Source organism: Paroedura picta, chromosome 10 (genome assembly GCF_049243985.1).
Source record: "Paroedura picta isolate Pp20150507F chromosome 10, Ppicta_v3.0, whole genome shotgun sequence".
Lineage (NCBI taxonomy): Eukaryota > Metazoa > Chordata > Lepidosauria > Squamata > Gekkonidae > Paroedura > Paroedura picta.
In genome coordinates this window covers 68,936,579-68,950,902 of record NC_135378.1, presented here as the reverse complement: position 1 = coordinate 68,950,902, position 14,324 = coordinate 68,936,579, and the positions used below count along the sequence as shown (strand labels likewise).

The 14,324-nt window shown below is 40.5% G+C and overlaps 1 protein-coding gene across 2 annotated transcripts in view; it reads right to left on the bottom strand.

Annotated features, from left to right (window-relative positions):
- Positions 1-2,129: 2,129 nt before the first annotated feature.
- Positions 2,130-14,324, bottom strand: part of TBCK (TBC1 domain containing kinase) — a 94,241-nt gene continuing 82,046 nt past the window's right edge. For both annotated transcript variants that reach the window (XM_077300680.1, XM_077300681.1), the window contains 2 exons: positions 13,663-13,822; positions 2,130-3,310 (listed from right to left, as the gene is read on the bottom strand). In XM_077300680.1, the coding sequence (XP_077156795.1) occupies positions 3,200-3,310; positions 13,663-13,822 (271 nt within the window). In that variant the 3' untranslated portion in view covers positions 2,130-3,199. The remainder of the gene's footprint in view (positions 3,311-13,662; positions 13,823-14,324) is intronic.

The window sequence follows — 14,324 nt, the reverse complement described above, 5'->3', positions numbered from 1 at the left end:
GTTTGTAATACCTGAAGGGCCTTCCCAGTTTTTTTTTTCTTTTCTTTTCCAGAATAATTACTCTGTTCAAGAAAAAAAATGGCAGTTAAAGATATCAGGTGATAGAATGTGGAGCAGTCCCTTGGCCATGTAGATGATGCCAAACATGTTTATTATTATTTCCCCCCTACTACCACAAGTGTCACTTGTTTACCTTGGAGGAACTCTGTGACGGAATATCTTGTGACAAAATTCCACTTAGTTTCATATGTTGAGTTTAATTTGTAGGCATCACATACCTTATTGTTCTTCATCCTGAGCTGATAGGATAGGGGCAAGATCAGTAACAAAATAGGAATAACAGAGGGTCTTTATTCCACTCTTGCAAAAAAGTGTACTAGTTATGGCGTTGTCTCCGTTTGCTTCCTGTAAATAGCTAACGAAGGGAATTTGCTGGTTTTGATTGGCCCTGGGCAAACAGTGCTCAGGGGCTTCATCTGTAAACCACCAGGCCCCCTCTCATACCTTTACTCCTTTCACCAGTATGACCCTTCTTCTGCCACTCATAAGCTCTTGCACTGCCCTTGCTCAGTTGTCTACTTCAGCAGTCTCCAACCCCCGGTCCGGGGGTCAGTTGGTACTGGGACCGGTCCGTGGATCAGTTGGTACTGGGCCATGGCTCCTCCTCGTCATCCTCCCCAGCTGCTGCCTCGGGGGTTGCCCTACCACTCTGCTGCTGGCTCACCTTTGGTGCTCTCCAGTGGCCGCCATGGCTAGGGCTCACCTTTGCCGTGGCACTGCGCAGCTGCTGCTGGCAGCGCCCCCAAGTGGGCGGCAGGAAGTCAGGGGCACCAGTGGGAAAGCAAGTGGAGCAGGGGGTCAGGCGGCAGAGGCGACATCCCTCGGCAAAAGACTACCCCCCCCAGGCCTCAGTAGAATTCACCTGAACATCTTGCCCCCAAAAGTACTGGCTGATGCATGCATCTGGGAGTGCTGCTGCCAGTAACACTGCCACTGTGTACCATATACCTTTCCACAATGATGCTGGGCAACTAGGAACAAGGTGAGCTAGAATTCCAGATGGTAGATGAGGTATGTGTGTGTATGGTCAGAAGTAGTAAGCTCTACCAGGAGCCCTGAACTTTAGCAGCTGTCCCACATCAGGATATAAATGAATGAATGAATACATAAATAAACAAACAAACTTTATTTTTATATCCCACCCTTCCTATGGAGCTCAGGGTGGATAAAAATGCTGAGGCTGGCCTTGGCTGATGTTAACTTTGGACCCAACAGGAAAAGTAAATGGCCTATAGCTTAGCCTAACAAAATCCCTTCCCATGTGATTCGTTGCTGTCTGAGAACACTTGCGTCATCCTTACACCTCAGCCTGCCTGGGTCTCAAAAGAGGCAGAGTCCTCTTGCACCCTTGGACAAAGTGTGTCTACTTTTATACTACCTTTGAATTTCCCAGTTGCTTGAGATGGATGAGTGAAAGGACCTTGGGACCCCTAGGAACAACATATGATTTGACTTTAGCTAACATTTTAATTTGAAAGTAAAGATGCAATGTAGCATACGGAAAATCATAAACATACTGAATAGTGGTCTGTTTGCAATTTTTAACAAAAAGACACAATAAATCAGGCAACTCCTTTTGTATCGTTTCAATACTTGAGGTTTTTTTTTTTTGCTAATTTTTCACATTTAGACTTCTGTCAACTGAACATTTCCTTTTAACAATTCTTTTTGATGCAAGTATTAATAACAGTCAGCTTGTTGTAGTAATTAGGAGCACTGACTTCTAATCTTGCAAACCAGGTTTGATTCCCCGCTTCTCCTCCACGTGCAGTCAGCTGGGTGACATTGGGCTCGCCACAGCATTGATAAAGCTGTTCTGACTAAGCAGTAATATCAGGGCTTTCTTAGCCTCACCTACCTCACAGGGTGCCTGTTGAGGGGAGAGGAAAGCGAAGGTGATTGTAAGCCTCTTTGAGACTCCTGGTAGAGAAAAGCAGCATATAAGAAACAACTTCTTCTCATAATATTGAAAAATTGTGCTAATAGCACAGTTTTTCATTACCCCTAAAATTATAAGCATGAAAGTGTTCCTTTAAACACTGATGGAAATGACATAGCTAGGGAGAAACTTCAGCTCACAAAAATTATGCTTTAATGTCAACACCATTACAAATAACAGTACAAAATGAAATGCTTTTTTGGGTGTCAGGTTAGTGAACATGGTTAGCTATTTTATTCTATGAACCTGAATATACAGACAAATCAAAGAATAGTTAATTTTCCTAATATATACTAATATTTTGAAATTCAGGTGTTTACTTTTTATTGATAAGTAGTTTAATATTTACTAAACTTAATTATCCATTCAAAAAATCCATTCATTCATAAACTCAACTTGTTGTTGCTGAAAGTGCAGGCAATTTCACAGTGAGATCAAAATATTTTCCATACTTCCCATCTCCTTTGTCAACATGCCAGTGATGCCCGTTTCAAATGCTGACAATCCACATATTTCAGTTAAGGACAGAAGGTCTATTCTTGCAAAAAATACATCCCTCAAATCTCAGAATGTGTCATATTGAATTACATGGATGGAATTAAGGCTCTTCTATGGCAACTACTGGAACTCCAAGGAGTTATAAAAGGATACACAAACAGATTTTTAAGAAACGTTTGGAGAGCATACTTTGAAACTAAACTTCCAGTTTGTTTTTCCCTCTCAAATTAATAATATTGCTGTGTCCAGAAATAGATCAGTAAACAGAGTAATTCAATACTACCTGCATAAACAAGTGAAGGTTATGTCCCATTATTTTCAGCATTTGTTTAACAAGACATTACCTTTGAAATAAGTTGTGCAATTCCCCATAATACTTTGAAAATACAGATTTGATTGACCCCAAATTAGTATTACCACTGAAGTGCTAGACAGACAAAACATGACTGGATGATTGTTGGTAGGCTGAAACCACATAGTCTAAAGGTTCACATTTCCATTGAACAAATAGTGACATTTTTATCACACAAGTATTGGAGCTCCATGCCAAAAAGAGGTAAAATAAAAATAAATCTCCTGAAAAACTTGCATGGAAAGGCTCCAGTGATCTGTTGCTTTTATTGACACACGTGCCATAACAACTTTACAGTTTTCTCACACAGCTGATAGACACCTCAGGCTCTCAGGATATTTAACATATCCTCATATTTGTGGAGAAGGAACTGTCAGCAGACCCGTCGGCTTGAGCTTGTTTATGCCGCCATCTAAAATGCAAACCCTTGGATATTTGATTTTCACGAGATGGGCTGCGAACTGAAGCAGAAAGATTTGGCGTCAGAAGGCTGTGTAGCATTCATGTATTTACACAAATTCTTTACAAAGCAAACACATGCAACATGGCTAGTGTGATTTTCTCATTTTCCTTCTAATCAAACAATCTTGCATCATTAAATTATTTCAAGCCATTTACATCTATGTCTCTCATCTGTAAGAAACATGAAGCTGAGGAGTAGATTCTGAAGTCATTTTGGCAAAGGATTATACCGCTGCTGCTGGGGCTTCTGCAATTCTTCACTGTTGTATCCTTCAGCTCTGCTGTCTCACACGGGCCAAGCTTTTTATTCTTGTGAAAACAATCACAAACAATCACAGAGTCCTTGGTCTGAGTCTCATGGACTTCTGTTGCTCATATTAAAACATTAGTTTACTAATGTTGCTACTAGGGATGGGCATGAGCCACATTTGTGATTCAGTTCATGGTTCCTGAACCAAAACATTTGTATAGATTCATGGGCCATCTAAGGTTTAAAACCCTGCTTTCTGCTCCCAGCAAAAGCAAGGACAGCAGAAAGCAGGGGTTTAAACAACAAAGAGACACTCCAGTTCTGTTCCCTGCCACTTTGAAGTGTGTGAGTAGAAAACCAGAGGATTAAATATGGGGTGAAGTGGCTCTTTTCAACCCCTCCTTTCTGCTGGCCAGGGCTTTATTTATTTTCGTACTTCTATTTCTGTTTCTCTGTTAGCAAAAAGAAAGGGTTGAAGTGCCTAGCAAACTACTGCAGTGAGCAGAAAGGAGGGGATGAAGTACCTCTTGGAAGGCTTTAATCCCTTCTTATATGGTAGCTGTGGTAAGCCACGGGCAGTAAAAGGTGGGGGTGAAGTGCCCCCAGGGAGGCACTTCATCCCTGTTTTTCTGCTTGCCCAGGAAGATGAGCTGCTGGGGAGAGACTTCTGTGTTGGCTCAGCTACCTCTAGCTCCCTGCCATAGCCCCTTCAAATGAGATACACAAGTGAACCCAAAACAGCTGGACTGATGTGGATAAGGCTCTTGCTACTGGCCCAGGTGTCTCAGGTTCCCTCATGCAACCTGTTTAAAGAGGCTATACCAGGGAGCCTGAGGTGGGGTTGAGGTGACAGCACTTCATCACTTTCATTTAAATCCTGCTTTTTGCTCCCCGTGACTTTTTGTGGGGACTGGAAAGCAGTATTTAAATGGCTCTGAGCCTTTTAAACCAAGCAGCTGAGCAGTGGGAAGCTCCAAGCCATTCAGCTCTTTTTCATTTAGAGCAGAAAGCAGAAATAAATCCCAACTTTCTGATCTTTACAAATCATCATGAGCCACAATGAATTGTGTCAATATTCACGGTAGTTCATTTCAGTTCTTCAGTTCACGAACTGGCCAAAATTGGTGGCTTGTGGCCATCCATAGTCGACACTGACTAATAAAGAATATATTTTAAAAATGAGCTTGATGAGGAAAATATATCTGAACTCAGACCTGAAAGTGAAGATTTTTGCTTCCCTAATTTTTACTCTCTCCCACTCTAGAAAGTGGCAATTAGACAGCAAAATGAAACAAAGTGCTGTGTGAGTTAGTGGATTCTTTTAGGCAATAAATAATTCATTGTCTGTTTTATAGTAATATTGCGCCGCTCTGCTTCCTAGCCGTAAATCTAAATTTCTTGATGACATCTGAATCTAGGTGTGAGCAACTTCCCTTATTCCTCTGAAAGGCTCATGCCTTCTTAAAGTCCATTTTGATTATTAGTACATAAGCGGCATGAATGAAAGTGAAATACAGTCACTTCCCAGAGCACTTAGAAACAGCAAAACACTCTATGCCCCCCCCCAACAACCAATGATGAGGATAGCTAAATTAAAATGCTAAAAGCCCAATAAACACAAAATGAGACCCAAAGAGATGTCACTCTGCAGTGGCACCACAGATTCTTTTGTTTTGTTTTGCATTCTCCCTCAGTGATCCTTCTGTCCTATCCAATGTTTTAATTGCTTTTACATATTCACTAGTTAACTGTGGGGTTTCCTAAGCATTTGTAATGTCTTTAAAGGAGCAAGACTCATTGCCGTGTGCGAGTAAGAAAGCAGGAAATGATGCACATTGGGACGACCTTCAAATACGGAAGACTGGCTGTTAAAGATGTTGGAACTTGCAGAGATGGCTAAACGTACATCTTTGCTTAGAGAAAAGACAACAACTTCTTTTATGAATAATTGGAAACCGCTTATGGACTTCTTGCATAAAGGAGAAAACATGATTTGATGACTTGTGTTTTTAAAGATTAAAGAAAATAAATTTGAAATAATGTTAAATAAGTAATTCTGTTATAAATTGATGAATCTGAAGTATCTGGTAATTGTTTATGTCCTGGCTGCCTGGAAACTGAAAAGTTTATTGGGATGACTTGACCCTGTCTATTCATTGCCTTTCATTCTTTTTACCTTTTCCTGTTCTTTTATTGTTCTGCAGTAAAAAGACAATAAAACTTAAAAAAAACATATTCTATATTTGAGCAAACTTTCAGTGACTACTTGGACTTCCATTCTTTCAACAGGCATTTGCGTGGGTTGCAGCTTTACTTTTCTCTCAGTCCTGATAAATTGTCTGCCATGGTGTTCTTTTCTAATGCCTAAGTAATCACGTTGTAATAAAACAAGGCTCTCATTCAAGCTGTGACAAATGGGCTATTACTACAACCATGCAAGAGCCCCTTGGCAACCGGGCTGGACACGATTTGGGACAACTGCTAAAGTATCAGCTGAAAGAAGGAGAATGGTGGTGTAATGTGGACAAACAGTGCATTTGGTGGGTGGTCTGGGGAAATGAGCAATATGGCAGAGCAAAGACATGACAGGACCTTGAATAGCTTAGGAACAGAAAGGGAAGGGTAGCATGGAAACAAAGTAGGAGGTCTCATAAATAATATATTTACTGATGGAAGCAGAAAAAAAGATGAGGGGAAAAGTGAGCGTACAAATGTGTGTATCCCCCTGGGAAGATGATAGACTGTAGAGTCACTCATTGACAAAGATGAATGCAGGCAACCAGAAAATTATTAGATCAGTTCTAGATGTCATCTAGTTCACTGTCCAAGGACATACTTGAAGCCACATAACACATACCACCAATTTTTGTAAGCAGATATCTTTCTGATATAGGAAATCACTTGTGATCACTGCATGTACACACAGAGAAACAGAGCATTTGCCATAGAAATAGTAACAGAAAATAGAAACTTCCTTGGCTTTCTAGCAACATTAAGGCAGTAGCTAGAGAATAAAGGGAAATTGGATTATTATGATCTGCCTGTGATGAGGTTCTGTTAGTTGCTGAAGAAGGAATCTGTAAAGCATACGAACAAATTCCTGCATGGGTTATGTTATCTTGTGCGTCCTTCAAAAAAGAATACTACTGAAATGGAATGTATTATTTCTGCTTATTTCTAGCACTGTAGCATTTCTTGTCCTAAAAGTCACAGAATACATAACACAGCATTTTCCCCTCTCTTTCCGTTTTTTCGTTAAAAAGGTTAAAAGGTTATTTCTGGTATGTATACTGCTGGAGGGAAAGAGAGAAATAATCATTCCAAATATTTACAAGGACCTCAATGTTCTATCCTGCCTGCAGGTCTGTTTAACTACAGTAAAGTTAACTTGTGAGATGAAAGAAAAGCAAAAGAGCAAATTATTTCCTAATAAAAAGATGAAACGTGAAAAGTATGAAAATAAAACACATTCGGATAGAAACCACTTTACAGATTCCTTCTTCAGCAACTAACAGAACTTCTTATCACAGGCAGATCATAATAATCCAATTTCCCTTTATTCTCTAGCTACTGCCTTAATGTTGCTAGAAAGCCAAGGAAGGTTCTATTTTCTGTTACTATTAACTCCTGTTTTTAAACAGTCAGGTAGTTTTCCACAAGTGAAAGATTTTTTTTTTGCATTTGTCACATCAATAAAATGGACTAAAACAGCATCATTTGATTACAAAAATGTTTTTCCCTTTGTGCCCAACTTTAGTGTTATCTAAAGAAAGGCCACTTGGTGACATATGGAGCAGATTTCTAGATAAAATTATATCAAAATGTTATCCATAATAGCCAAAGTGGACTTCTGTGTAGGAAATCATCTTGAAGGGTTGATTACTACTAGAAACATGGGAAATATTTACAATGTTATAACTTTCACGATGATTCACGAACAGCAGTTTGCTTGCAAAACAGGACCTTTCTGATCTCTTTAGGGTTGCAAACTCTGGGCTGGATAATACCTGGAGATCTTACGGTGAATTTGGAAAGGGGGGACTTCTTCAGGGTCCATACCTGACCATCCTCTAAGGCAGCCATTTTCTTCAGGGGAACTGAGATTGGTTGTTTGTGAGACCAACTGGAATATCAGGAGATATCCAAGTACCACCTGGAGGGTGGCAACTCTAACTCTCCTCCTTCCTGATAGAGCCCCACAGACCCTAGTATATTTTGAAGCAAGTGTCCATTGGTCATATTAAAACAGCCAGTAAAATAGGTAGGATTAGCAAAGTAGATTCACACCCATACAGCCCACCCAACTGTTAAGAAGTTGTTCGACAGAACAAAATCATACTTGCTACTGTTCAGATTACTTAGTAGTCTGGTTCACCGTACACTATTGATGCATTGAACCCATAATTCTAAGTGAATTTTCATTCCTCTTCCCAACTATTCTCCTCTCAGTTATCAGTCAAACGTTACAAACATATAAAATCTAAAATCATTTAAAGAAACTTAATTCTCCACTGTCCTTTTGTCAAGACCTTACACATTTTATATATCCATGCACCGAATATTTAAGTGGACACTTGAAGCTTAGATGCTGTTTAGATACCTCTACAGCAAGTTCATCTAAAGCTTCATTCCAAAATGAATTCCTCTGCAATGCTCTTGAAGATACACTGCAGCTCTGACTTTTTACATTATACTTCTGTATATCAGAAGCCAAAATGCTGTGTTTATGGTTCAAGCATGACCCCTTGCATTCCTCAACAAAAGATTTATTGGATTATCTTTTATTGCATGCTACTGAAGAAAGTAAAATCTCATCGCTTTCAAGTCTATTGGAACATTAGACTGATCAGCTTTTTAAAAATATATACAAAAGTGATTCTGCTGAGAGAGAAGCAAAAAATGCTGTTATTATAAACTGACCTTAGCCAAATCTGCACACTTAATTCTCATGAACTCTGAAAAAGCCTTGTCAAAGGATAACTGAAAGTCTGAGAGCATGTGGCAGGTGCCTCCAGCAAGTGACCCTTCTAAGGGAAGGATGTTGGCATGTGGCCAGGCCACGAGAGAGAGAGTCAAACCTATGGGGTGAGTCTGACATGACATATACAACATAGAGCAAAGTATCTACAACAGTGAAGGGTGAGGGCAGGCAGGGAATGAGCAGGAGGACAGTGTGGGCGAATCATCCCCATCTGATAGAAAGAGACTTATGGTTGGTCATGAGCAGGAACTGAGAGGTAAAGCAGGAGGCAAGGCTCAGTAGGTGCAGGAGAGGACAGGGTGACAGCACTTGAGACAACAAAGGAGCCCAGGACCGAGAGAACTGCCTTGGGTGTGAGGCTGGTGTGAGCCTGAAGGTTGTTAATAAAAAGCTAGGAGGCAGTACTCTCCCCACTCCCCCCCCTCTCTGGGGCAATGGAGTCTCCCCCACCATCACCCCAGCCACTCTGCTGGAGCCCCGTCCTGGCCCAGTGGTGACTGCTGAGCCCACAGAGAGGGGTTTGTAAAACTACACTGGCAAACATGTGACAATACAGTTAAACAATGGCTTTGATCCAGTGATTCATAACTTAGCACAGTTTTGCTTTGTGAGATCTGGTGCAACAAGCACTTCCTTCCCTCTAGTGCCCAGAAACTGGTTGCACAATATTTTGTGGAAGCAGAAATGTAAGTGGAGATACAATGTTCAACTAAGCGCAGGGGGCTACCCCAGTCTTTTCCTTGCATTTCAGTTTTTACAAGATCTCTACCGCAAATGGACATTTTCTGCTGGATCCAACTCATTGTTCTTTTAGTCTCTCAACTGCTTTTGAATGTAGATTCAAATGATTTAAGGAATGATGATCAGGTAAGATTTTGGTATTAAAAAAATCAAAGTACAGCCATTGATCTTTCACTTGCATGCAGCCAACTGTTCAGAATTCACAGGTGAGTTGCTTGTGGCCTTTTGCTGGGGCAGTTGAAAGCTCCCTCTATAATGCCACAAGCATGCTAAAAAGCAACATATATTTTTACATGGCAGATATGTTTGCTGCTGGAGTACTATATAAGACTGTGTTTTAAACGGGGTTCTTATTGTTTTAGATTATTGGACTTTCTATCATGACTGTAAGCCGCCACAAGCCGGCCTGGCCGAGAGATTTGAACCTATGCTCTGCCATGGAAGCTTGCTGGGTGATCTTGGGCCAGTCACATACTCTCAGCTTAGCCTTCCTCATAGGGTTGTTGTGAGGATAAAATGAGAGGAGAGGAGAGGAGAATGATGCAAGCTGCTTTGGGTCCCCCTTTCCCCCCCAAAAAAAGCCTATTCTCCTTTGATTGCATTTGATGAATATTAAAGCAAAAATCAGAACACCTGCTGGTCCCCCCAGACACCTGCCCATGACTCTCCCAAAGTTACCGTTAATTGTTATTATATTATAAATGTGATTTTGTAATCTTTTGATGTTTTATTGAAAGTTGTTTTGATGTTATAGTCTGTATAATGTTCCATGTAAGTTATAATGTTCTGTGTAAACCGCTCAGAACTGCAAAGAAATGGGCGGTATAGAAATCTAAATAAATAAATAAAAAGTTTGTTCATGGACATGCTGCAGTACTACTGAAAAGAACTGCTCCACATTAACTAAGCATATAGTGACCCCCCACAAGCACACTCTTTTTGGCAGATTATTTTTTAATTTAGTCAACAGAGTCAAACAGTAAACGTTCCCGGATAAATGAGCCTGGAAATGTTCAAAATGTTTCTTAGTCATGGTCTGACGCTTAAAGCAGAACCTGCACGGACCGAGGCAAAGAGTAAGGAAAAACAGTAAGCACTTTTCTGTTCACTCAAGTGCAAGGGAAAAATTCCTTACCTACTCAATGGATAAGGAATGTACACTCTTCACTCCATAATTTCAAGTACAAACTGAGTCTGACAGATTTAAGGGCCCAACAGACAAGGAGTTTAAAGATCCCATTAATCTACACCCACACAGATGGAAAATACGATAAGAGATAAGGCCAGAAGATCAGCAGATGCCAAAACAGAACATGCCCAAGTTAACCACTTCAAGTGCAATCACATTTACACTGGGTATTGAATTGTTTAGTCACAATTTAGCACGCAGTCAAATAATTGTTTAGTCAAAAAAGTGTGTGTGTGTAAAATCTTGTGATGCTACCCCGTCTTAATAAGGGGGTATTAAGTACCTCTGGAAAGTGATGTTCATCGGAATATGGCATCCCTTTGTCTGCTGCATTCCTTAATTGACTAAGGTCACTAGAATCATAGAATCACAGAGCTGGAACCTCTGCTCAGAGACCAAACCACTGCTCAATGTAGGATCAGCTTAAAGCATCCATGATAAGTATCTGTCATGTGGCAGCCTGAGGTCCACCAATGAGGAGGAGCTCATCACCTCCTTAGGCAGCCAATTCCACTGCTGACCTGACTATATATATTTATTTATACCGGTACTGTTCTACATGTAGTTTAAATCCATTACTGGGGGTCCTATCCTCTGCTGCCACCAGGAACTGCTCCACTTTCCAGGCTGAACATTCCCAGGTCCCTCAGTTTTTCCTCCTAGGGCTTGGTCCCCAGGCCCCAGATCACCCTTGTTGCTCTCCTCTGCACCGGCTGTTGTCTCAAGAAAACAGAGGTAGGAAGGCTATATCCCGAAATCCTTTCTCCCTGCTTCTATTTGGTAGGACAGACAGTTCCAGGCCACAGCCAGGGGACAACAGCTAGGCAAACTGTCCTTCCACGTTTCATCTGAGCTGTCTGTGGCTGTGTTAATTCAAAATGAAATGCCATGAAATTGTTGCAATGTAACGCTATCAGGCACCACAATTTAGTCACTCTCCACTTTAAAAAGTGCTGTAGTACTAGTTTGCTGTGAACCAAGTAATTTTCCTTTCACTGTTAAGCCAAAGGAACAGTTCTCACAGGGAAGGGTCACCATGCCTGTTTGGAAATGTGCTTTACAAGACAGACATTCATTTAGGCCAAGAATGTGTTACGTTGAGCGGGAGCTGAATTTAATCTTGCTTTATGCTGTTTAGAAGGCCAACAAAACTCACGATTGCCCTCTTTTGTTTAAAGTGGATTGCCCATTCCTTTTCCAGCAAACTTCTGCCATATATTTAATGGAACTATGATACTATGGTAACCAATGTGTGTATGGTATTCTATAAATGTTCTAGATAAGGAGATGGACCCATGTCAGCTGCTTTTATAGCCAAAATAAATTGGTATGATGCTCAAAACTTCATTCACTATAACCACAGACAGTTATAAAAATATGGTAAGAGACATGCATTGAGTTTTGTAACCACTTTTCTGGCCTGGGCTTTCTAAGTTCTGTCCAAGAAAAGATTTTTCCCAGGGTATGGGAGAAAAGAATGGCTCATTTTTATTGTCGCCCTGATTAAATATCAGATCATGTCTTCGTGCCATGCTTCTGTCATTCAAGAGCATAAAAGGTCAGCATACATATTTGACCTTATTACCAGAAATGCTAAAGAGCCCACAGAAGAAGCTCAATTAGCAAGTATAACATGGATTCCGTGGTGTGGTCAGTTCCAGGAATAGTATTCGCTAACACATCAGCTTTGCAACTTCAAAAGCAGAAATGCCATTGTGTTCTCTGACCTCGGGCAAGTCTTTCTAATGTTTTCTAGTTTGATGGCCAGGACGGAAAGCCATTTTCACAAGTGGAATGGCTTTGAGCTGTTGCTGTGCTGTTAAAAAACACTTGAATTCTACTGTGCCAGTAAATATGGGGAACTTGCAGAATGATCCCTCCCAATAGGAGTTCATTTGGCAATACCTCTTCTCACAACATGGTTTTTAAAGCAATCCCCTTGGTTTTGAGAATACTCTAGGGTCTGGGCCTTTTTGGGTCTGCCGCCACCTCATTGCTGTGGAATCTGAATTTCGACATGAATCATGCATCTGTTTTTTCAAATAATCAGTATCAGTAACTTAAGGTGACAATAATAACATAGCCAAAATCTAGCCTTGGTGGCAAAAACACCTATAATACTCTAGATAGGCGATGGCATGGTGGTAAAGAAAATGATTGCAAGTGCAATCTTCTGATTGATCATACAGTTATTAGGAAGTGACTATAGTTCTGCATATTGGGTTGACTATTTTGACACTTGGTTCTTATCAAGAGAGCAGTATGTTCCTCTCCAGAATGTAGCTTCCCTATGAGTTGGAGGAGAGAATGTTTTGAGCAGGGTCAAGCCGGTCTTATCTTGCATGCCAAGGCTAGAAGGCATGAGTAAGCCATTACAATATGTAAACCTTGGAGGCTGGGATTGATGCCAGGCAAAGACCCGGATCCCTGTCCGTAGTTCCTGGAAGGCTGGAGTAACGGCTTTAGAATGTTCCCAGGAGGTGGAATGAAGAGATAGAGACCCCAGGCTACTGGCTCATCTTGCAAGGGCATCATCTTTCCCAGTCTCCAAGGAAAGGGCATTTAATACTATATAATCCTATTGATCTCTGTGCAGATTTGGGAACTCCCCTGTGTCTATATATTTTCTGCAGTAAAAATATAAAAAAGGTTTTTCTCTGTGTGATAAACTGGAAGATTTATGCTGGGCAAAGGAACCATAATTATGTTGCTTGGCTATCTTAGGTGGTCAACAATAACGATGTATTAATTGTTCACTCACAGTGGAACATGTCTTATAAACATGGCTTAAAACATGATGATTGCTATGGTGCAGGATAGGAACACAGAAGAACAGCTTGATGAAAAAACTGACATTATTAATATCTAGGAAATATTTTATGGCAATTTAATATCAAGTATAATTCATTGGAATGTCATATTAAAGAATTGTCCCTATTGTATAGATTGACGTTGAGTGAGAGATTTCATTAATAGCGCTTGAAACAAAATACAAATTATTTTCACAACACAATTTTTCTTTTGTCCTTTTAAGGTTGCTTTTTGGATACAAAGTTGCTTTTCAGATACATTAGAATATGATACCTTCAACTTTCATTTAAACTGATGTCGGGTAGCATTTTATCCTGGGAAAATCCCTTAAATGCTTTTTTTGGACTGTTGATGATCTTGGACAACAGGCACAACTTACCGAGGCTGCGTTCTTCGCCACATTTCCAACAACGACAACAACTCTTCCTTTAAAGCTCTGAAGTGTGGCTGCAGCAGGGCACTGGATGAACTCCCCTTCTGTAGTGAACGCGGATCCAAAGGGAATATTGATGCTGCCTGATATATGCCCTCGATTGAAACTGGACAAGAAGAGTCAAGGAAATTAATGAGGAGAAGGGATAACAAACTATGGCTGTATGGAAACAACCAGAATAGCACAGAGCTTCTGGATGCTACACCACACTGCAAATGAGTACCAGGACAAAGATAACTATTGCATTAAAATAGGAATAGGCAACTGGAGGCCAAATGTAGTCCCCCAAAGGCTTCACATCATGCCTTCATCATGCCCTCTGCCAAAGCATTCTTCCAAATTTAGATACAGGAAAAAGTCTGTTTAACATATTTCCCAAAAGAGGCTTGTTAAAAGTTTTCCCCTTGAATAAGATCAAGGGTGTCAAGCTCATTTGTTATGAGGGTTGGATCTGACAATAATGGACCATGTGTGCCATAAATTGTCATGTCAGGTATCTGAGACATAAAGTTTATAAAGGACACAGGCAAGCCCAATTAACCATTTTATTTTTTACTCAAAATACAGACAAAAGCTATTGATTCCGAGCAGTAACAGCAATAGTTTAC